This window comes from Taudactylus pleione, unplaced genomic scaffold (genome assembly GCF_031769625.1).
Source record: "Taudactylus pleione unplaced genomic scaffold, aTauple2 ptg000445l, whole genome shotgun sequence".
Taxonomy (NCBI): Eukaryota; Metazoa; Chordata; class Amphibia; order Anura; family Myobatrachidae; genus Taudactylus; species Taudactylus pleione.
The window spans coordinates 174,206-200,026 of NW_028284847.1; the positions used below are offsets into that span (position 1 = coordinate 174,206).

Consider the following 25,821-nt stretch of genomic DNA (forward strand, 5'->3'; position numbering starts at 1 on the left):
CATTATATAAAGTCATTCAGATTAGGAAACGTATTACGCGTCTGTGGATGAGTTTTGGACCCGGTATCTAAAGCTGGATACACACTGGGCGATATATCGTCAGATAGGTCGGAGTTTCTAGTGTGTACCCAGCATCACAGTCAAAGGACCTAAATTACGCTCCACTTCACGCGTTACAAAACTCAGGGCCTGATTCAGACCCGGTCACAAGCGCTGGGCGCTCGCAACCGGGTCGATGGTGGCCCACAGCGCATTCGCACGACAGAGCAGGCTCCGTAGTGCGCATGCACAAGACCCAGCTAGCGACGCTCCGGGTCTCGCACCAAAGGGGGCGAGCTGTCGATGTTGAGTGACAGCTCGCCCCTTTTGGTGGGCGGGCCGGGGGGGGGGGGCTGCCCAAACGGAGCCGTTTGGGGGCGGCCCCATTGACCTCACGAGTGAGGTCAGTGGAGAGCTTCCAGCTCTTTTAGAGCTGAAAGCTCTCTGGGGCTTGCGATGAACGAGACCCAACCACAAGGGTCTCGTCGCAAGCCCGATGGTCTTGACCATCATCCTGGCCGCTCGCTATAGCTGTGGGTGGTCACCCACAGCTATGCGAGCGGCCAGGAGGCTGCTCCAAAAAAAAAAAAAAAAAAAAACGCCCTGATTCAGAGCGAGCGTTCTTTCAGAGCGTCCAGCTCTGAATCAGGCCCTCAGTCCTCAAGGCACTCCAACAGTCCAGGTTTTAGGGATATCCATGCTTGAGCACAGGTGGTTAAAAATGACTAAGGTCTCCTGTGTTTAGGAATGGAATACTTAAAGCCTGGTGCTTTGAGGGCCGACTTCAGGTCTGGTCAACCTGTGGCTCTCCAGTTGTTGTGAAACTACAAGTCCCAGCATGCCCTCCCACCGATATGGTGGTGATGCATGCTGGGACTTGTAGCTTCGCAACAGACGGAGAGCCACAGGTTGGCCAGGCCAACTCTAGTAAATGATTAGTGGTATGACTCTCAGTGCTATGTACAGTCCATTATAGAATTGGACGTCAGACCGCGGCCAAGGCTTATAGGTGAGTAAAACAATTTCGGGTGACCATTTGGAAGCAAAAATGAAATAAAACCTCTTTAATAAAACAGCCAGACATTTTCTGTTTTGTTAACCCATAAAATATAGTCTTATTCGACAGCGAGTCTTTTCTGCAGCTCATTTCAGGTCCATAAATCGTATGTCCATGATCAGCAGGACACATTTGGGCAGTGGTCTAGGAGCCGGGGAGAGCACGGTCAATGTCTCTCTCTCGCTGTCCACTCCGGTGGTGACAATAAACCCAGCCACGTTTTTTTCCTCCACCCCTTCTTCTTCCCCGCCGTCAATGGGCACCACGCTTAGCAGGTGATGTGCCATGTCCCTGCCCGGCGAAACCGGCACCAGCTTCAGCTGATTGTCCTCTTGTGACATGCCCAGAGGGAGGCACGAGTCAGGAATAGACGGTGCCCCGACCTTATAGACTTTTACCTCCGAGAACTTCACCTCGAAGGCATGGGGATAGAGCGACCCCCGGGGGCCGTAGAAGTACTCCCGCACCCGCTGATCCCTGGCTTCTCTCCGACACTCTTTGGAACGCTCGGAAGCCCCGCCGGACTTGGGGAGGAGCAGCGTATGGACAAAGTGGGGGAGGTCGCGGCGCAGGTCGTTGTACAGACGTTCCTGGTCCAGGACTATCACGACGTCCACTTCGAAGGCAGAGGCCGCGTGGATCAGCGCCTGGTATCCGGATCCTTTCACCCAGCCGCAGCTATTTATGAGGCAGCCGCTAACGGAGGCTCGCCGGTTAGCGTCGCATCTCAAGTTGAAGACGTGAGCCAGACGGGAGGTCAGCTGGGGATGAACAGACAGAGAGAGAGTCAGGAATGAGGCACAGACCCAATAGGCAGGAGATATATTACATTGCCAAACTTGTTCCATTTTAATTAGCTTTATAAAACACTAGTTCTTTATATCATTCTGCAAGTTAGCAACGTAACCAAATCAAACTAATTAAATCACGTATTAACTGGTCCAGTTGGGGTAGAGCAGGAGGTAGAGGCAGGGAGAAGCTGGGACAGAAAGGGTCAGGGCAGGCATCAATATTTATGTACAGTTGAGTTTAGTCAGAAATGCATATAGAGGTCTAGTAGAATTTGTCACCATGAATGTTGGCAGGAAGCACGTCGAGCATGTAGCTGACCGTTCTGGAGGGGACTTGGGGACCCGACTTTAAAAACTAAGCGGGTCCAGTAGGACCCGCCATCATGTGCAGAGCCGCAGCAGCCAATTTCTGTCGCCACCGTCCTCTCAACAAATAGCAGCTGGCGTCTCAATTAGTTCCCTCCCCTCCAGCTCTAACCACGGACATCTTTAACCATGGACATCGGCCGGCCCACCACCCCGTCCTGGCCCCGCCCACTCCCCAGGAGGAGCAGCAACGACCGTGGACCGGCAAGCCCCGCCTCCTGCACAGGAGCAGCAGCAAGGCAGCGCCTCTAGCTCTGCAACCCTGCCCCCAGGCTGAACTCGAGGCAGGCCAGAGCCGGGAAAAGAGCACAGCATGGTGACCACAGGAAGTCCCGGTAACACACCCCTGGGAGCCCAGGGCCACAATAGTAGCGGCACCACGCCATTACCCACACCGAGAAGATGGTTGAACAGACCTATGGTAGGAAGCTCAGTACAACTTCCTGCACAGCACTCCTCTTTCTGATTCAGTCACACAGTACTCCTCACTCTCACTAATTCTCCTTTACTTTCTGACTGCTTTCTCACCTTGCTCCCTTCCTACCCCCAGAAATGCCTGGCCCTAGCCCCCTGCTTGCCCCCCAGTACTGCCCTAGCTGCTATCTATCTAACTTCTCCCTGCCTATACTCCCAGCTCTACCCCAACTAATACTTGCCCCCAGCACTGTCCCAACTTCTCCCTGCCTATACCCCCAGCTCTACCCCAACTGCTCCCTGCCTATACTCCCAGCTCTACCCCAACTTCTCCCTGCCTATACTCCCAGCTCTACCCCAACTGCTCCCTGCCTATACTCCCAGCTCTACCCCAGCTCTACCCCAACTTCTCCCTGCCTATACTCCCAGCTCTACCCCAACTGCTCCCTGCCTATATCCCCAGCTCTACCCCAACTGCTCCCTGCCTATACTCCCAGCTCTACCCCAACTGCTCCCTGCCTATACTCCCAGCTCTACCCCAACTGCTCCCTGCCTATACCCCCAGCTCTACCCCAACTGCTCCCTGCCTATACTCCCAGCTCTCCCCCAACTTCTCCCTGCCTATACTCCCAGCTCTACCCCAACTAATACTTGCCCCCAGCACTGTCCCAACTTCTCCCTGCCTATACTCCCAGCTCTACCCCAACGGCTCCCTGCCTATACTCCCAGCTCTACCCCAACTGCACCCTGCCTATACCCCCAGCTCTACCCCAACTGCTCCCTGCCTATACCCCCAGCTCTACCCCAACTGCTCCCTGCCTATACCCCCAGCTCTACCCCAACTGCTCCCTGCCTATACTCCCAGCTCTACCCCAACTGCACCCTGCCTATACTCCCAGCTCTACCCCAACTGCTCCCAGCCTATATCCCCAGCTCTACCCCAACTGCTCCCTGCCTATACCCCCAGCTCTACCCCAACTGCTCCCTGCCTATACCCCCAGCTCTACCCCAACTGCTCCCTGCCTATATCCCCAGCTCTACCCCAACTGCTCCCTGCCTATACCCCCAGCTCTACCCCAACTAATACTTGCCCCCAGCACTGTCCCAACTTCTCCCTGCCTATACTCCCAGCTCTACCCCAAATGCTCCCTGCCTATACCCCCAGCTCTACCCCAACTGCACCCTGCCTATACTCCCAGCTCTACCCCAACTGCTCCCTGCCTATACCCCCAGCTCTACCCCAACTGCTCCCTGCCTATACCCCCAGCTCTACCCCAACTGCACCCTGCCTATACTCCCAGCTCTACCCCAACTGCTCCCTGCCTATACCCCCAGCTCTACCCCAACTGCTCCCTGCCTATACCCCCAGCTCTACCCCAACTGCACCCTGCCTATACTCCCAGCTCTCCCCCAACTTCTCCCTGCCTATACTCCCAGCTCTACCCCAACTTCTCCCTGCCTATACTCCCAGCTCTACCCCAACTGCACCCTGCCTATACTCCCAGCTCTACCCCAACTAATACTTGCCCCCAGCACTGTCCCAACTTCTCCCTGCCTATACCCCCAGCTCTACCCCAACTGCACCCTGCCTATACTCCCAGCTCTACCCCAACTGCTCCCTGCCTATACTCCCAGCTCTACCCCAACTGCACCCTGCCTATACTCCCAGCTCTACCCCAACTGCTCCCTGCCTATATCCCCAGCTCTACCCCAACTGCTCCCTGCCTATACCCCCAGCTCTACCCCAACTAATACTTGCCCCCAGCACTGTCCCAACTTCTCCCTGCCTATACTCCCAGCTCTACCCCAACTGCTCCCTGCCTATACTCCCAGCTCTACCCCAACTGCTCCCTGCCTATACTCCCAGCTCTACCCCAACTGCACCCTGCCTATACCCCCAGCTCTACCCCAACTGCTCCCTGCCTATACCCCCAGCTCTACCCCAACTGCTCCCTGCCTATACCCCCAGCTCTACCCCAACTGCACCCTGCCTATACTCCCAGCTCTACCCCAACTGCTCCCTGCCTATACTCCCAGCTCTACCGCAACTTCTCCCTGCCTATACTCCCAGCTCTACCCCAACTGCACCCTGCCTATACCCCCAGCTCTACCCCAACTGCTCCCTGCCTATACCCCCAGCTCTACCCCAACTGCTCCCTGCCTATACCCCCAGCTCTACCCCAACTGCACCCTGCCTATACTCCCAGCTCTACCCCAACTGCTCCCTGCCTATACTCCCAGCTCTACCCCAACTTCTCCCTGCCTATACTCCCAGCTCTACCCCAACTGCACCCTGCCTATACTCCCAGCTCTACCCCAACTTCTCCCTGCCTATACTCCCAGCTCTACCCCAACTGCACCCTGCCTATACTCCCAGCTCTACCCCAACTGCTCCCAGCCTATATCCCCAGCTCTACCCCAACTGCTCCCTGCCTATACCCCCAGCTCTACCCCAACTAATACTTGCCCCCAGCACTGTCCCAACTTCTCCCTGCCTATACTCCCAGCTCTACCCCAACGGCTCCCTGCCTATACTCCCAGCTCTACCCCAACTGCTCCCTGCCTATACCCCCAGCTCTACCCCAACTGCACCCTGCCTATACCCCCAGCTCTCCCCCAACTGCTCCCTGCCTATACTCCCAGCTCTACCCCAACTGCTCCCTGCCTATACTCCCAGCTCTACCCCAACTGCTCCCTGCCTATACTCCCAGCTCTACCCCAACTGCACCCTGCCTATACTCCCAGCTCTACCCCAACTTCTCCCTGCCTATACTCCCAGCTCTACCCCAACTTCTCCCTGCCTATACTCCCAGCTCTACCCCAACTGCTCCCTGCCTATACCCCCAGCTCTACCCCAACTAATACTTGCCCCCAGCACTGTCCCAACTTCTCCCTGCCTATACTCCCAGCTCTACCCCAACTGCTCCCTGCCTATACTCCCAGCTCTACCCCAACTGCTCCCTGCCTATACCGCCATGCTCTACCCCAACTGCTCCCTGCCTATACTCCCAGCTCTACCCCAACTGCTCCCTGCCTATACTCCCAGCTCTACCCCAACTGCTCCCCGCCTATACTCCCAGCTCTACCCCAACTGCTCCCCGCCTATACCCGCAGCTCAACCCCCACTTGCGCCCCGCCTATACTCCCAGCTCTACCCCAACTTCTCCCTGCCTATACTCCCAGCTCTACCCCAACTGCTCCCTGCCTATACTCCCAGCTCTACCCCAACTTCTCCCTGCCTATACTCCCAGCTCTACCCCAACTTCTCCCTGCCTATACTCCCAGCTCTACCCCAACTGCACCCTGCCTATACTCCCAGCTCTACCCCAACTGCACCCTGCCTATACTCCCAGCTCTACCCCAACTGCACCCTGCCTATATCCCCAGCTCTACCCCAACTGCTCCCTGCCTATACTCCCAGCTCTACCCCAACTGCTCCCTGCCTATACTCCCAGCTCTACCCCAACTGCTCCCTGCCTATACCCCCAGCTCTACCCCAACTGCTCCCTGCCTATACCCCCAGCTCTACCCCAACTGCTCCCTGCCTATACCCCCAGCTCTACCCCAACTGCTCCCTGCCTATACTCCCAGCTCTACCCCAACTGCTCCCTGCCTATACTCCCAGCTCTATCCCAACTGCTCCCTGCCTATACCCCCAGCTCTACCCCAACTGCTCCCTGCCTATACCCCCAGCTCTACCCCAACTGCTCCCTGCCTATACCGCCATGCTCTACCCCAACTGCTCCCTGCCTATACTCCCAGCTCTACCCCAACTGCTCCCTGCCTATACTCCCAGCTCTACCCCAACTGCTCCCCGCCTATACTCCCAGCTCTACCCCAACTGCTCCCCGCCTATACCCCCAGCTCAACCCCCACTTGCGCCCCGCCTATACTCCCAGCTCTACCCCAACTTCTCCCTGCCTATACTCCCAGCTCTACCCCAACTTCTCCCTGCCTATACTCCCAGCTCTACCCCAACTGCTCCCCGCCTATACCCCCAGCTCAACCCCCACTTGCGCCCCGCCTATACTCCCAGCTCTACCCCAACTTCTCCCTGCCTATACTCCCAGCTCTACCCCAACTTCTCCCTGCCTATACTCCCAGCTCTACCCCAACTTCTCCCTGCCTATACTCCCAGCTCTACCCCAACTTCTCCCTGCCTATACTCCCAGCTCTACCCCAACTTCTCCCTGCCTATACTCCCAGCTCTACCCCAACTGCTCCCTGCCTATACCCCCAGCTCTACCCCAACTAATACTTGCCCCCAGCACTGTCCCAACTTCTCCCTGCCTATACTCCCAGCTCTACCCCAACTGCTCCCTGCCTATACTCCCAGCTCTACCCCAACTGCTCCCTGCCTATACTCCCAGCTCTACCCCAACTTCTCCCTGCCTATACTCCCAGCTCTACCCCAACTGCACCCTGCCTATACTCCCAGCTCTACCCCAACTGCTCCCTGCCTATACTCCCAGCTCTACCCCAACTGCACCCTGCCTATACTCCCAGCTCTACCCCAACTGCACCCTGCCTATACTCCCAGCTCTACCCCAACTGCTCCCTGCCTATACTCCCAGCTCTACCCCAACTGCTCCCTGCCTATACTCCCAGCTCTACCCCAACTTCTCCCTGCCTATACTCCCAGCTCTACCCCAACTGCTCCCTGCCTATACCCCCAGCTCTACCCCAACTGCTCCCTGCCTATACTCCCAGCTCTACCCCAACTAATACTTGCCCCCAGCACTGTCCCAACTGCTGCGATGCATTCCCGACATTGGCCTCCGCAGTTAACGTCACCTGAAGATGGCGTTAGCCGCATAATTAGCTGGGAGGGGGATCCTTGGCAATGGAGGCCGTGCAGGTCAGACAGCGGGACTGCGCATGCGCACCAGGCCCGGCAGCTGTCCGGGCACATCCCAGGGGCGGGCTCCTTTCGGAGCGAACTGGACAAGGAGACGCTGCCTGTATGTGATTGGCTGGAGAGTGGGGAGACACTGATGATTTTTATTGGCTACTGCAGCGTACACAGAACCTCAGTGACTCGCAACACGTCCCGCAGGACCCAGTTAGTCCTTCACTGTCTACAGCGTGTATTTTTTTGCGATCTCTTTAAAAAAAAAAAAAAAAAAATCGGGACTGCGCTGCCACCTCGTCCAGTACCTGGCACCGCAACTGTAGCACTCAAAAACTTTTTGATCGCAATGCGGACTGGTGTTAGGGTAAGGATTAGTTGATAAGTAAATGGCATTGTCGACATTCGGACCATGTTAACATTCTGGTGTCAACATTTCTGTACCACAGCCGCGGAATGTCCTGCATCTGATAAGGGAAATCCTGGGACTTCCATTGAAAAACGCCAACATCATTTTTGTTCCATTTGAGTCTGGTGAACCCAAAGCATGGCAAATACAGGGGCCACAAAAAGCTTTCACACCCCTCCACATTACTCAACTAACTTATTTTATAGAAATCAAAAAGCAGTAATTTTTGACAGATGTATTCAGCCCCTTCGCTAATATAGACTTAAGATGCATCTGAATCATCAAGCCCTGATGAAATTACCCATCTGCGAGAAATTGACACACTTCCAAACCCAGAGCTTCATCATGAAGATCAAAGAATATTCAATGGAACGTTCTGGTATCTTTTATGGGATGGTCCAGTGATTAGGGCATTCTGGAACAGAGTTTCGAATGTTTTGTCTAAGACTGGTTTCTCTCTCACATTAGCTATGCCCCTGCTGTGCTGTTTGGGCTCAATAGACGATGAAGTACTGGACAGATATACTAAGCAATATACTGTTAACATGTGTACGTTAGCTATGGTCCGTATAGCACGGACGTGGATGGCCTCTATAGGTCCAGATTTTAATGCCTGGCTTTCCTTAGTTCGTACCACTGTTGAACATGAGAAGCATTGTGTTTATATGTCATACAGCTGAGAAGAAGTTTGATCCTATATTGGGTAGATGGCTTAACTCAAATTACCTCAGAACTGATTTATACGGCCTAATTTACGCTAGCCCCTGGGATATTCTAGCAAGTTATTCTATTGGCAGTTGTACGCTAATTGGAATAGTATTTTTTAATGGAGAAGAGGTGGATCTACTGATCTTTTTACTTATTCATGAATACATTTTGTAGACTCTTTATATCTTTGTAGTGTGGTTTATATTATTATAGGTGTATTTATTTAGGTATATGCCATTATATTGTTATGGTATTAATATGTTTATGGGATATATTATATTCTGGAAGAAGGAACGGATTTAATAATGTAGACAGATGTATTGTTATATTCTACTTATATTGTTGTCAGCAGTTTCTTTATGACAGTATTATTTGAACAATTTTATAATTTGTATTGATAATATGTTTTGATGGTCATTGGGTTTCATTTTTGTTATTTGTATATACTACAATAATTTTATATGGAGTACTCAATGTAATAATTCACCACTTTTTTTTATTATTTTTTTAAATTTTGCTCAGGATTTTTATACTGTATTATTATGATTTTTTCTTTCTTTTTCTGTAAAATTGAAAATTTTCAATAAAAATTCCTCAATTGAAAAAAAATAAATAAAAAATAAATATAAGAATATTCAAAACAAAGCTGAGGATGTGTTACTACAGGGGCAGGCAACCTCCGGCACCTCCAGCTGCTGTGGCGTTGCACATACCAGCATGCCCTGCCACATAGTCACAGGAAAACAGGGCATGCTGGGATGTGTAGTTTAGTGGCTTAACGTGTTAGAAATGGGGTAATGATGGGTATAACCACTAGCAAACACATAACTTCTTACCTTGTTGTACAGCTTGATGTTCGTCCCTGGAGTCGTAGATCCAAAGTGATAGACAAGTGGGGCCTGAGCTGAGAATCCTTCCTCTACGTCCGCCGGCCGCTCCACGCAGAGGGCTCCGACCGTACCGGGCACCGACACTGAGCCCTGGCCCACGTCCAGCTCCACCAGGGTGGGGCGCCGTCCCCTCCGCACAGCATAGTTCAACAGCAGCCGGCAGAGGGTGGACTTACCCACGTCCGAGGGCCCGGCCACCAGCACCCGGGGCCCCCGCTCCCCTTCGCGCTCTGCTTGCACCCGCATCTGCTCAAGTCCCACGTGGGTGTTGAGGTACAGCAGCATGGGGGTGTCCTTGGACACGTACGCCACGTCGGGGCTCCCCCACAGCTGAACGGTGCACCCATGCCATGTGAAGACAGCGGCCTTGCTCCCCGGCGGAAACGTGTACTTCTTGTTCCTCGTCAGCTCGGTCCCAAACACCTCGGCCAGTCCGGAGATCAGCTCCACTTGCACAGTGGTCGAGCCCTCTACCTCCAAACGGAGCTCCGTCTCCTTCTCAAGCTCAAACTTGGTGGAGGGGATGTTGGAGGAGGAATTTGGCCAGGTGCCCCCAGCCTCAGAAGATCCGCCAGGGAGGGGGTCGTCTGAAGACATGGTGGTACACTGAAATAAGACAGGAGAAGCATGGGTTAGTATAGACCTAGAAACAAGAGGTACACAGACCACGCAAGGCACATCCCTAACGACCATATGCTCCTGTATAACACTAACGCAGTCATTATGGAGGACAGAACGCCGATCCGGATGGCAGATGATGTATAATGAAGGACAATGTCTGGTTATAGGAAGCAGAATAAAACACTGGACTAAGGTAATAATATTTCACTAGCAGTATTGTACTCGGTGCTGGAAACTCTGCAATGAGCGCATGTAATTGAACTTTAGTTAGCACATCTCTAGATGCGTCTATGTGTAGGGGAGAGACTATGGAAGGTATAGAAACTCAAAGGACGATAATGCAGAAGGTGACGGAATGAATGGAATGATTTTTATGAATGGAATGATTTTTATATAAGGCGTTGGAAAATAGGGAGATCATATGGAAGGTGTAGTAATGAATGGGATAACACAGAAGGTGTAGGAGTAAATAAGTGATATATATACTATATATATAGTACGAATGAAGGTGATGCAGGAATGAATGAGGTGATCACACAGACGGTGGGGGGGGATGAATGGGATGATCACACAGAAGGTGGGGGGTGATCAATGGGATGATCACACAGAAGGTGGGGGGGATGAATGGGGTGATCACACAGAAGGTGGGGGGGGATGAATGGGATGATCACACAGAAGGTGGGGGGGATGAATGGGATGATCACACAGAAGGTGGGGGGGATGAATGGGGTGATCACACAGAAGGTGGGGGGGGATGAATGGGGTGATCACACAGAAGGTGGGGGGGGATGAATGGGGTGATCACACAGAAGGTGGGGGGGGATGAATGGGGTGATCACACAGAAGGTGGGGGGGGATGAATGGGGTGATCACACAGAAGGTGGGGGGTGATCAATGGGATGATCACACAGAAGGTGGGGGGGATGAATGGGGTGATCACACAGAAGGTGGGGGGGGATGAATGGGATGATCACACAGAAGGTGGGGGGGATGAATGGGATGATCACACAGAAGGTGGGGGGGATGAATGGGGTGATCACACAGAAGGTGGGGGGGGATGAATGGGGTGATCACACAGAAGGTGGGGGGGGATGAATGGGGTGATCACACAGAAGGTGGGGGGGGATGAATGGGGTGATCACACAGAAGGTGGGGGGGGATGAATGGGGTGATCACACAGAAGGTGGGGGGGGATGAATGGGGTGATCACACAGAAGGTGGGGGGGGATGAATGGGGTGATCACGCAGAAGGTGGGGGGGATGAATGGGATGATCACACAGAAGGTGGGGGGGGATGAATGGGGTGATCACACAGAAGGTGGGGGGGGATGAATGGGATGATCACACAGAAGGTGGGGGGGATGAATGGGATGATCACACAGAAGGTGGGGGGGGATGAATGGGGTGATCACACAGAAGGTGGGGGGGATGAATGGGATGATCACACAGAAGGTGGGGGGGGATGAATGGGGTGATCACACAGAAGGTGGGGGGGGATGAATGGGGTGATCACACAGAAGGTGGGGGGGGATGAATGGGATGATCACACAGAAGGTGGGGGGGATGAATGGGATGATCACACAGAAGGTGGGGGGGGATGAATGGGGTGATCACACAGAAGGTGGGGGGGATGAATGGGGTGATCACACAGAAGGTGGGGGGGGATGAATGGGATGATCACACAGAAGGTGGGGGGGATGAATGGGATGATCACACAGAAGGTGGGGGGGGATGAATGGGGTGATCACACAGAAGGTGGGGGGGGGATGAATGGGGTGATCACACAGAAGGTGGGGGGGGATGAATGGGGTGATCACACAGAAGGTGGGGGGGGGATGAATGGGATGATCACACAGAAGGTGGGGGGGATGAATGGGGTGATCACACAGAAGGTGTGGGGGGGGGTGAATGGGATGATCACACAGAAGGTGGGGGGGATGAATGGGGTGATCACACAGAAGGTGGGGGGGGATGAATGGGGTGATCACACAGAAGGTGGGGGGGGATGAATGGGGTGATCACACAGAAGGTGGGGGGGGGATGAATGGGGTGATCACACAGAAGGTGGGGGGGGGATGAATGGGGTGATCACACAGAAGGTGGGGGGGATGAATGGGATGATCACACAGAAGGTGGGGGGGGATGAATGGGGTGATCACACAGAAGGTGGGGGGGGATGAATGGGATGATCACACAGAAGGTGGGGGGGATGAATGGGATGATCACACAGAAGGTGGTGGGGGATGAATGGGGTGATCACACAGAAGGTGGGGGGGATGAATGGGATGATCACACAGAAGGTGGGGGGGGATGAATGGGGTGATCACACAGAAGGTGGGGGGGGATGAATGGGGTGATCACACAGAAGGTGGGGGGGGATGAATGGGATGATCACACAGAAGGTGGGGGGGATGAATGGGATGATCACACAGAAGGTGGGGGGGGATGAATGGGGTGATCACACAGAAGGTGGGGGGGGATGAATGGGGTGATCACACAGAAGGTGGGGGGGGATGAATGGGATGATCACACAGAAGGTGGGGGGGATGAATGGGATGATCACACAGAAGGTGGGGGGGGGATGAATGGGGTGATCACACAGAAGGTGGGGGGGGGATGAATGGGGTGATCACACAGAAGGTGGGGGGGGATGAATGGGGTGATCACACAGAAGGTGGGGGGGGGATGAATGGGATGATCACACAGAAGGTGGGGGGGGATGAATGGGGTGATCACACAGAAGGTGGGGGGGGGAGTGAATGGGATGATCACACAGAAGGTGGGGGGGATGAATGGGGTGATCACACAGAAGGTGGGGGGGGGATGAATGGGGTGATCACACAGAAGGTGGGGGGGGATGAATGGGGTGATCACACAGAAGGTGGGGGGGGGATGAATGGGGTGATCACACAGAAGGTGGGGGGGGGATGAATGGGATGATCACACAGAAGGTGGGGGGGATGAATGGGATGATCACACAGAAGGTGGGGGGGGATGAATGGGATGATCACACAGAAGGTGGGGGGGGATGAATGGGGTGATCACACAGAAGGTGGGGGGGATGAATGGGATGATCACACAGAAGGTGGGGGGGGGATGAATGGGGTGATCACACAGAAGGTGGGGGGGGGATGAATGGGATGATCACACAGAAGTTGGGGGGGGGATGAATGGGATGATCACACAGAAGGTGGGGGGGGATGAATGGGATGATCACACAGAAGGTGGGGGGGGGATGAATGGGGTGATCACACAGAAGGTGGGGGGGGATGAATGGGATGATCACACAGAAGGTGGGGGGGGATGAATGGGATGATCACACAGAAGGTGGGGGGGATGAATGGGATGATCACACAGAAGGTGGGGGGGGATGAATGGGGTGATCACACAGAAGGTGGGGGGGGATGAATGGGATGATCACACAGAAGGTGGGGGGGGATGAATGGGGTGATCACACAGAAGGTGGGGGGGGATGAATGGGGTGATCACACAGAAGGTGGGGGGGGATGAATGGGGTGATCACACAGAAGGTGGGGGGGGATGAATGGGGTGATCACACAGAAGGTGGGGGGGATGAATGGGATGATCACACAGAAGGTGGGGGGGATGAATGGGGTGATCACACAGAAGGTGGGGGGGGGGTGAATGGGATGATCACACAGAAGGTGGGGGGGATGAATGGGGTGATCACACAGAAGGTGGGGGGGGATGAATGGGGTGATCACACAGAAGGTGGGGGGGATGAATGGGATGATCACACAGAAGGTGGGGGGGGGATGAATGGGATGATCACACAGAAGGTGGGGGGGGGGATGAATGGGATGATCACACAGAAGGTGGGGGGGGATGAATGGGGTGATCACACAGAAGGTGGGGGGGGGATGAATGGGGTGATCACACAGAAGGTGGGGGGGGATGAATGGGATGATCACACAGGTGGGGGGGGATGAATGGGATGATCACACAGAAGGTGGGGGGGGATGAATGGGATGATCACACAGAAGGTGGGGGGGGATGAATGGGGTGATCACACAGAAGGTGGGGGGGGATGAATGGGATGATCACACAGAAGGTGGGGGGGGGATGAATGGGGTGATCACACAGAAGGTGGGGGGGGGATGAATGGGATGATCACACAGAAGGTGGGGGGGGATGAATGGGATGATCACACAGAAGGTGGGGGGGATGAATGGGATGATCACACAGAAGGTGGGGGGGGGGTGAATGGGGTGATCACACAGAAGGTGGGGGGGGATGAATGGGATGATCACACAGAAGGTGGGGGGGGGATGAATGGGATGATCACACAGAAGGTGGGGGGGGGGATGAATGGGATGATCACACAGAAGGTGGGGGGGGATGAATGGGGTGATCACACAGAAGGTGGGGGGGGATGAATGGGGTGATCACACAGAAGGTGGGGGGGATGAATGGGATGATCACACAGAAGGTGGGGGGGGGATGAATGGGATGATCACACAGAAGGTGGGGGGGGGATGAATGGGATGATCACACAGAAGGTGGGGGGGGATGAATGGGGTGATCACACAGAAGGTGGGGGGGGATGAATGGGATGATCACACAGAAGGTGGGGGGGGGATGAATGGGATGATCACACAGAAGGTGGGGGGATGAATGGGGTGATCACACAGAAGGTGGGGGGGGGGTGAATGGGGTGATCACACAGAAGGTGGGGGGGGATGAATGGGATGATCACACAGAAGGTGGGGGGGGATGAATGGGATGATCACACAGAAGGTGGGGGGGGGATGAATGGGATGATCACACAGAAGGTGGGGGGGATGAATGGGGTGATCACACAGAAGGTGGGGGGGATGAATGGGATGATCACACAGAAGGTGGGGGGGGGATGAATGGGATGATCACACAGAAGGTGGGGGGGGGATGAATGGGATGATCACACAGAAGGTGGGGGGATGAATGGGATGATCACACAGAAGGTGGGGGGGGATGAATGGGGTGATCACACAGAAGGTGGGGGGGGATGAATGGGATGATCACACAGAAGGTGGGGGGGGGATGAATGGGGTGATCACACAGAAGGTGGGGGGGGGATGAATGGGATGATCACACAGAAGGTGGGGGGGGATGAATGGGATGATCACACAGAAGGTGGGGGGGATGAATGGGATGATCACACAGAAGGTGGGGGGGGGGTGAATGGGGTGATCACACAGAAGGTGGGGGGGGATGAATGGGATGATCACACAGAAGGTGGGGGGGGGATGAATGGGATGATCACACAGAAGGTGGGGGGGGGATGAATGGGATGATCACACAGAAGGTGGGGGGGGATGAATGGGGTGATCACACAGAAGGTGGGGGGGGATGAATGGGGTGATCACACAGAAGGTGGGGGGGATGAATGGGATGATCACACAGAAGGTGGGGGGGGGATGAATGGGATGATCACACAGAAGGTGGGGGGGGGATGAATGGGATGATCACACAGAAGGTGGGGGGGGATGAATGGGGTGATCACACAGAAGGTGGGGGGGGATGAATGGGATGATCACACAGAAGGTGGGGGGGGGATGAATGGGATGATCACACAGAAGGTGGGGGGATGAATGGGGTGATCACACAGAAGGTGGGGGGGGGGTGAATGGGGTGATCACACAGAAGGTGGGGGGGGATGAATGGGATGATCACACAGAAGGTGGGGGGGGGATGAATGGGATGATCACACAGAAGGTGGGGGGGGGATGAATGGGATGATCACACAGAAGGTGGGGGGGGATGAATGGGGTGATCACACAGAAGGTGGGGGGGATGAATGGGATGATCACACAGAAGGTGGGGGGGGGATGAATGGGATGATCACACAGAAGGTGGGGGGGGGATGAATGGGATGATCACACAGAAGGTGGGGGGATGAATGGGATGATCACACAGAAGGTGGGGGGGGGATGAATGGGATGATCACACAGAAGGTGGGGGGGGATGAATGGGATGATCACACAGAAGGTGGGGGGGATGAATGGGGTGATCACACAGAAGGTGGGGGGGGATGAATGGGATGATCACACAGAAGGTGGGGGGGGGATGAATGGGATGATCACACAGAAGGTGGGGGGATGAATGGGGTGACACTACAGAGGACATGTGACAGTGACTGGGGAAGATGAGCTGTGGGTAGGACACAGTGAGGGGGATGGGTACAGATGACACATAGCCATACAGCCGCAGTGAGGATGTGACAGTGATATGTACATAGATGTATGAGGAGCCTCTCACCTCTCACACGCAGCAGCAGCGATCTCTCTCTCTCGCTCTCTCTATCTCTCCCCCCCCCCCCGATGTTGCAGAGCCGGAAGCCACGAGGGCCCCACTTCCGGTCCCAGCCGGGGGCACAGTGACGCCCCCATCCCGGGTGACGGGTCCTCTCCGCCCTCCCCTCTCACGGACCGGTGACGTCGCGTGGTAGCTACTGAAGGGAACCTATCCCGTACCTCTCAATCAAAAGGTAGCGGATTCGGCGATCCATTCTGGGAATTGTAGTCTCACTTCCAGTCCTGGAGATGTGAGTCGGCAGCGCTTTGAACTACAGCTCCCAGAATCCACCTCTCATTTTTCTGCCAACCATTGCTACTAGGCAGAGCTAGGTGATCGCCGAGAATCCCCCTTACACGATTGATGGCAATAATAAATCCTATAACTGGAAACTCACGACAACAACATAAATATATATAACTCTGTCTGTGCTGGAGGAGGAGGCCGTGCTGCCAATGTCCATGTAATTCCAGGTACTGGCATCTATCACAGGCTATTTATCATATGTGCACCATGCTATATGCTGTTATAGTGTGCATGTATAATAATACTCATGATCTATCTATCTATAAGGAATATGCTGCCCCTACTAGAACTTAATATAAAGGCGCTTTAACATTGTAATCGTTCCTTTACCTGGTTCCCAGACATCTACACTGGCCTCTAATACCCAGATAATCTACAATAGGACATAAATGTATTATTTATCTACATTTATTAACAGCTAATTGTATAGCGCCACCATATATTCCAGTGCGCTGTACAATTGGAAACAAGATAGTAATAGGACAGCGAGTGTTTTATAACAGACAGTCAAAAGGCATCATTCCATATACTGTATATATCCTATAAATATATTGTATTACTACCTGCAACTTTATCCCACTACCCTGTGTCTTCCAGTGTGACCTACCGGATCATCAGACTGACTGAGGATGGACAAGGACAGGAGATACGTGACTGAGCGGATAATAAATCTCACCCTGCAGATCATCTACCTGCTGACTGGGGAGGTGAGGGAGTCTGGGAGTGTCACAGTGACATCGCTATTATCTCTATTACTAACACAGGGACCTGACTGGGGAGGTGAGGGAGTCTGGGAGTGTCACAGTGACATCGCTATTATCTCTATTACTAACACAGGGACATGACTGGGGAGGTGAGGGAGTCTGGGAGTGTCACAGTGACATCACTATAATCTCTATTACTAACACAGGGACCTGACTGGGGAGGTGAGGGAGTCTGGGAGTGTCACAGTGACATCACTATTATCTCTATTACTAACACAGGGACCTGACTGGGGAGGTGAGGGAGTCTGGGAGTGTAACAGTGACATCGCTATTATCTCTATTACTAACACAGGGACCTGACTGGGGAGGTGAGGGAGTCTGGGAGTGTCACAGTGACATCACTATTATCTCTATTACTAACACAGGGACCTGACTGGGAAGGTGAGGGGGTCTGGGAGTGTCACAGTGACATCGCTATTATCTCTATTACTAACACAGGGACATGACTGGGGAGGTGAGGGAGTCTGGGAGTGTCACAGTGACATCACTATAATCTCTATTACTAACACAGGGACCTGACTGGGGAGGTGAGGGAGTCTGGGAGTGTCACAGTGACATCACTATTATCTCTATTACTAACACAGGGACCTGACTGGGGAGGTGAGGGAGTCTGGGAGTGTAACAGTGACATCGCTATTATCTCTATTACTAACACAGGGACCTGACTGGGGAGGTGAGGGAGTCTGGGAGTGTCACAGTGACATCACTATTATCTCTATTACTAACACAGGGACCTGACTGGGAAGGTGAGGGGGTCTGGGAGTGTCACAGTGACATCGCTATTATCTCTATTACTAACACAGGGACCTGACTGGGGAGGTGAGGGAGTCTGGGAGTGTCACAGTGACATCACTCATCTCTATTACTAACACTGGGGAGGTTAGGGAGTCTGGGAGTGTCACAGTGACATCACTATAATCTCTATTACTAACACAGGGACCTGACTGGGGAGGTGAGGGAGTCTGGGAGTGTCACAGTGACATCACTATTATCTCTATTACTAACACAGGGACCTGACTGGGGAGGTGAGGGAGTCTGGGACTGTCACAGTGACATCACTCTTATCTCTATTACTAACACAGGGACCTGACTGGGGAGGTGAGGGAGTCTGGGACTGTCACAGTGACATCACTATTATCTCTATTACTAACACAGGGACCTGACTGGGGAGGTGAGGGAGTCTGGGAGTGTCACAGTGACATCACTATTATCTCTATTACTAACACAGGGTCCTGACTGGGGAGGTGAGGGAGTCTGGGAGTGTCACAGTGACATCACTATTATCTCTATTACTAACACAGGGACCTGACTGGGGAGGTGAGGGAGTCTGGGAGTGTCACAGTGACATCACTATTATCTCTATTACTAACACAGGGACCTGACTGGGGAGGTGAGGGAGTCTGGGAGTGTCACAGTGACATCACTATTATCTCTATTACTAACACAGGGACCTGACTGGGGAGGTGAGGGAGTCTGGGAGTGTCACAGTGACATCACTATTATCTCTATTACTAACACAGGGACCTGACTGGGGAGGTGAGGGAGTCTGGGAGTGTCACAGTGACATCACTATTATCTCTATTACTAACACAGGGACCTGACTGGGGAGGTGAGGGAGTCTGGGAGTGTCACAGTGACATCACTATTATCTCTATTACTAACACAGGGACCTGACTGGGGAGGTGAGGGAGTCTGGGAGTGTCACAGTGACATCACTCTTATCTCTATTACTAACACAGGGACCTGACTGGGGAGGTGAGGGAGTCTGGGAGTGTCACAGTGACATCACTCTTATCTCTATTACTAACACAGGGACCTGACTGGGGAGGTGAGGGAGTCTGGGAGTGTCACAGTGACATCACTCTTATCTCTATTACTAACACAGGGACCTGACTGGGGAGGTGAGGGGGTCTGGGAGTGTCACAGCGACATCACTATTATCTCTATTACTAACACAGGGACCTGACTGGGGGGGTGAGGGAGTCTGGGACTGTCACAGTGACATCACTATTATCTCTATTACTAACACAGGGACCTGACTGGGGAGGTGAGGGAGTCTGGGAGTGTCACAGTGACATCACTCTTATCTCTATTACTAACACAGGGACCTGACTGGGGAGGTGAGGGAGTCTGGGAGTGTCACAGTGACATCACTATTATCTCTATCACTAACACAGGGACCTGACTGGGGAGGTGAGGGAGTCTGGGAGTGTCACAGTGACATCGCTATAATCTCTATTACTAACACAGGGACCTGACTGGGGAGGTGAGGGAGTCTGGGAGTGTCACAGTGACATCACTCATCTCTATTACTAACACTGGGGAGGTTAGGGAGTCTGGGAGTGTCACAGTGACATCACTATAATCTCTATTACTAACACAGGGACCTGACTGGGGAGGTGAGGGAGTCTGGGAGTGTCACAGTGACATCACTATTATCTCTATTACTAACACAGGGACCTGACTGGGGAGGTGAGGGAGTCTGGGACTGTCACAGTGACATCACTCTTATCTCTATTACTAACACAGGGACCTGACTGGGGAGGTGAGGGAGTCTGGGAGTGTCACAGTGACATCGCTATTATCTCTATTACTAACACAGGGACATGACTGGGGAGGTGAGGGAGTCTGGAAGTGTCACAGTGACATCACTATTATCTCTATTACTAACACAGGGACCTGACTGGGGAGGTGAGGGAGTCTGGGAGTGTCACAGTGACATCACTATTATCTCTATTACTAACACAGGGACCTGACTGGGAAGGTGAGGGGGTCTGGGAGTGTCACAGTGACATCACTATTATCTCTATTACTAACACAGGGACCTGACTGGGGAGGTGAGGGAGTCTGGGAGTGTCACAGTGACATCACTCTTATCTCTATTACTAACACAGGGACCTGACTGGGGAGGTGAGGGAGTCTGGGAGTGTCACAGTGACATCACTCTTATCTCTATTACTAACACAGGGACCTGACTGGGGAGGTGAGGGAGTCTGGGAGTGTCACAGTGACATCACTCTTATCTCTATCACTAACACAGGGACCTGACTGGGGAGGTGAGGGAGTCTGGGAGTGTCACAGTGACATCGCTATAATCTCTATTACTAACACAGGGACCTGACTGGGGAGGTGAGGGAGTCTGGGAGTGTCACAGTGACATCACTCATCTCTATTACTAACACTGGGGAGGTTAGGGAGTCTGGGAGTGTCACAGTGACATCACTATAATCTCTATTACTAACACAGGGACCTGACTGGGGAGGTGAGGGAGTCTGGGAGTGTCACAGTGACATCACTATAATCTCTATTACTAACACAGGGACCTGACTGGGAAGGTGAGGGAGTCTGGGAGTGTCACAGTGACATCACTATTATCTCTATTACTAACACAGGGACCTGACTGGGGAGGTGAGGGAGTCTGGGACTGTCACAGTGACATCACTCTTATCTCTATTACTAACACAGGGACCTGACTGGGGAGGTGAGGGAGTCTGGGACTGTCACAGTGACATCACTATTATCTCTATTACTAACACAGGGACCTGACTGGGGAGGTGAGGGAGTCTGGGAGTGTCACAGTGACATCACTATTATCTCTATTACTAACACAGGGTCCTGACTGGGGAGGTGAGGGAGTCTGGGAGTGTCACAGTGACATCACTATTATCTCTATTACTAACACAGGGACCTGACTGGGGAGGTGAGGGAGTCTGGGAGTGTCACAGTGACATCACTATTATCTCTATTACTAACACAGGGACCTGACTGGGGAGGTGAGGGAGTCTGGGAGTGTCACAGTGACATCACTATTATCTCTATTACTAACACAGGGACCTGACTGGGGAGGTGAGGGAGTCTGGGAGTGTCACAGTGACATCACTATTATCTCTATTACTAACACAGGGACCTGACTGGGGAGGTGAGGGAGTCTGGGAGTGTCACAGTGACATCACTATTATCTCTATTACTAACACAGGGACCTGACTGGGGAGGTGAGGGAGTCTGGGAGTGTCACAGTGACATCACTATTATCTCTATTACTAACACAGGGACCTGACTGGGGAGGTGAGGGAGTCTGGGAGTGTCACAGTGACATCACTCTTATCTCTATTACTAACACAGGGACCTGACTGGGGAGGTGAGGGAGTCTGGGAGTGTCACAGTGACATCACTCTTATCTCTATTACTAACACAGGGACCTGACTGGGGAGGTGAGGGAGTCTGGGAGTGTCACAGTGACATCACTCTTATCTCTATTACTAACACAGGGACCTGACTGGGGAGGTGAGGGGGTCTGGGAGTGTCACAGCGACATCACTATTATCTCTATTACTAACACAGGGACCTGACTGGGGGGGTGAGGGAGTCTGGGACTGTCACAGTGACATCACTATTATCTCTATTACTAACACAGGGACCTGACTGGGGAGGTGAGGGAGTCTGGGAGTGTCACAGTGACATCACTCTTATCTCTATTACTAACACAGGGACCTGACTGGGGAGGTGAGGGAGTCTGGGAGTGTCACAGTGACATCACTATTATCTCTATCACTAACACAGGGACCTGACTGGGGAGGTGAGGGAGTCTGGGAGTGTCACAGTGACATCGCTATAATCTCTATTACTAACACAGGGACCTGACTGGGGAGGTGAGGGAGTCTGGGAGTGTCACAGTGACATCACTCATCTCTATTACTAACACTGGGGAGGTTAGGGAGTCTGGGAGTGTCACAGTGACATCACTATAATCTCTATTACTAACACAGGGACCTGACTGGGGAGGTGAGGGAGTCTGGGAGTGTCACAGTGACATCACTATTATCTCTATTACTAACACAGGGACCTGACTGGGGAGGTGAGGGAGTCTGGGACTGTCACAGTGACATCACTCTTATCTCTATTACTAACACAGGGACCTGACTGGGGAGGTGAGGGAGTCTGGGACTGTCACAGTGACATCACTATTATCTCTATTACTAACACAGGGACCTGACTGGGGAGGTGAGGGAGTCTGGGACTGTCACAGTGACATCACTATTATCTCTATTACTAACACAGGGACCTGACTGGGGAGGTGAGGGGGTCTGGGAGTGTCACAGTGACATCACTATTATCTCTATTACTAACACAGAAACCTGACTGGGGAGGTGAGGGAGTCTGGGAGTGTCACAGTGACATCACTCATCTCTATTACTAACACTGGGGAGGTGAGGGAGTCTGGGAGTGTCACAGTGACATCACTATAATCTCTATTACTAACACAGGGACCTGACTGGGGAGGTGAGGGAGTCTGGGAATGTCACAGTGACATCACTATTATCTCTATTACTAACACAGGGACCTGACTGGGGAAGTGAGGGGGTCTGGGAGTGTCACAGCGACATTACTATTATCTCTATTACTAACACAGGGACCTGACTGGGGGGGTGAGGGAGTCTGGGACTGTCACAGTGACATCACTATTATCTCTATTACTAACACAGGGACCTGACTGGGGAGGTGAGGGAGTCTGGGAGTGTCACAGTGACATCACTCTTATCTCTATTACTAACACAGGGACCTGACTGGGGAGGTGAGGGAGTCTGGGAGTGTCACAGTGACACCACTATTATCTCTATTACTAACACAGGGACCTGACTGGGGAGGTGAGGGAGTCTGGGAGTGTCACAGTGACATCACTATTATCTCTATTACTAACACAGGGACATGACTGGGGAGGTGAGGGAGTCTGGGAGTGTCACAGTGACATCACTATTATCTCTATTACTAACACAGGGACCTGACTGGGGAGGTGAGGGAGTCTGGGAGTGTCACAGTGACATCACTATTATCTCTATTACTAACACAGGGACCTGACTGGGAAGGTGAGGGGGTCTGGGAGTGTCACAGCGACATCACTATTATCTCTATTACTAACACGGGGACCTGACTGGGGGGGTGAGGGAGTCTGGGAGTGTCACAGCGACATCACTATTATCTCTATTACTAACACAGGGACCTGACTGGGGAGGTGAGGGAGTCTGGGAGTGTCACAGTGACATCACTCTTATCTCTATTACTAACACAGGGACCTGACTGGGGAGGTGAGGGAGTCTGGGAGTGTCACAGTGACATCACTATTATCTCTATTACTAACACAGGGACCTGACTGGGGAGGTGAGGGAGTCTGGGAGTGTCACAGTGACATCACTATTATCTCTATTACTAACACAGGGACCTGACTGGGGAGGTGAGGGAGTCTGGGAGTGTCACAGTGACATCACTATTATCTCTATCACTAACACAGGGACCTGACTGGGGAGGTGAGGGAGTCTGGGAGTGTCACAGTGACATCACTCTTATCTCTATTACTAACACAGGGACCTGACTGGGGAGGTGAGGGAGTCTGGGAGTGTCACAGTGACATCACTCTTATCTCTATTACTAACACAGGGACCTGACTGGGGAGGTGAGGGAGTCTGGGAGTGTCACAGTGACATCACTATTATCTCTATTACTAACACAGGGACCTGACTGGGGAGGTGAGGGAGTCTGGGAGTGTCACAGTGACATCACTATTATCTCTATCACTAACACAGGGACCTGACTGGGGAGGTGAGGGAGTCTGGGAGTGTCACAGTGACATCGCTATAATCTCTATTACTAACACAGGGACCTGACTGGGGAGGTGAGGGAGTCTGGGAGTGTCACAGTGACATCACTCATCTCTATTACTAACACTGGGGAGGTTAGGGAGTCTGGGAGTGTCACAGTGACATCACTCTTATCTCTATTACTAACACAGGGACCTGACTGGGGAGGTGAGGGAGTCTGGGAGTGTCACAGTGACATCACTATTATCTCTATTACTAACACAGGGACCTGACTGGGGAGGTGAGGGAGTCTGGGAGTGTCACAGTGACATCACTATTATCTCTATTACTAACACAGGGACCTGACTGGGGAGGTGAGGGAGTCTGGGAGTGTCACAGTGACATCACTATTATCTCTATTACTAACACAGGGACCTGACTGGGGAGGTGAGGGAGTCTGGGAGTGTCACAGTGACATCACTATTATCTCTATTACTAACACAGGGACCTGACTGGGAAGGTGAGGGGGTCTGGGAGTGTCACAGTGACATCACTATTATCTCTATTACTAACACAGGGACCTGACTGGGGAGGTGAGGGAGTCTGGGAGTGTCACAGTGACATCACTATTATCTCTATTACTAACACAGGGACCTGACTGGGGAGGTGAGGGAGTCTGGGAGTGTCACAGTGACATCACTATTATCTCTATTACTAACACAGGGACCTGACTGGGGAGGTGAGGGAGTCTGGGAGTGTCACAGTGACATCACTATTATCTCTATTACTAACACAGGGACCTGACTGGGGAGGTGAGGGAGTCTGGGAGTGTCACAGTGACATCGCTATTATCTCTATCACTAACACAGGGACCTGACTGGGGAGGTGAGGGAGTCTGGGAGTGTCACAGTGACATCACTATTATCTCTATTACTAACACAGAAACCTGACTGGGGAGGTGAGGGAGTCTGGGAGTGTCACAGTGACATCACTCATCTCTATTACTAACACTGGGGAGGTTAGGGAGTCTGGGAGTGTCACAGTGACATCGCTATAATCTCTATTACTAACACAGGGACCTGACTGGGGAGGTGAGGGAGTCTGGGAGTGTCACAGTGACATCACTCATCTCTATTACTAACACTGGGGAGGTGAGGGAGTCTGGGAGTGTCACAGTGACATCACTATAATCTCTATTACTAACACAGGGACCTGACTGGGGAGGTGAGGGAGTCTGGGAGTGTCACAGTGACATCACTATTATCTCTATTACTAACACAGGGACCTGACTGGGGAGGTGAGGGAGTCTGGGAGTGTCACAGTGACATCACTATTATCTCTATTACTAACACAGGGACCTGACTGGGAAGGTGAGGGGGTCTGGGAGTGTCACAGCGACATTACTATTATCTCTATTACTAACACAGGGAACTGACTGGGGGGGTGAGGGAGTCTGGGAGTGTCACAGTGACATCACTATTATCTCTATTACTAACACAGGGACCTGACTGGGGAGGTGAGGGAGTCTGGGAGTGTCACAGTGACATCACTCTTATCTCTATTACTAACACAGGGACCTGACTGGGGAGGTGAGGGAGTCTGGGAGTGTCACAGTGACATCACTATTATCTCTATTACTAACACAGGGACCTGACTGGGGAGGTGAGGGAGTCTGGGAGTGTCACAGTGACATCACTATTATCTCTATTACTAACACAGGGACCTGACTGGGGAGGTGAGG

At 52.7% G+C, this 25,821-nt stretch overlaps 1 protein-coding gene and 1 pseudogene across 1 annotated transcript; one reads left to right on the forward strand and one right to left on the reverse strand.

Moving 5' to 3' along the window:
- Positions 1-1,088: 1,088 nt before the first annotated feature.
- Positions 1,089-16,585, reverse strand: CLP1 (cleavage factor polyribonucleotide kinase subunit 1). The gene is made up of 3 exons (XM_088447946.1): positions 16,403-16,585; positions 9,470-10,129; positions 1,089-1,857 (listed from the first exon to the last, which is right to left on the reverse strand). Exons 2-3 carry the CDS (start codon positions 10,118-10,120, stop codon positions 1,183-1,185), a joined length of 1,326 nt encoding a protein of 441 aa, XP_088304072.1. The 5' UTR covers positions 10,121-10,129; positions 16,403-16,585; the 3' UTR covers positions 1,089-1,182.
- A 205-nt stretch (positions 16,586-16,790) lies between these two features.
- The window catches only part of LOC148505651 (uncharacterized), a 79,031-nt pseudogene continuing 70,000 nt past the window's right edge, over positions 16,791-25,821 (forward strand).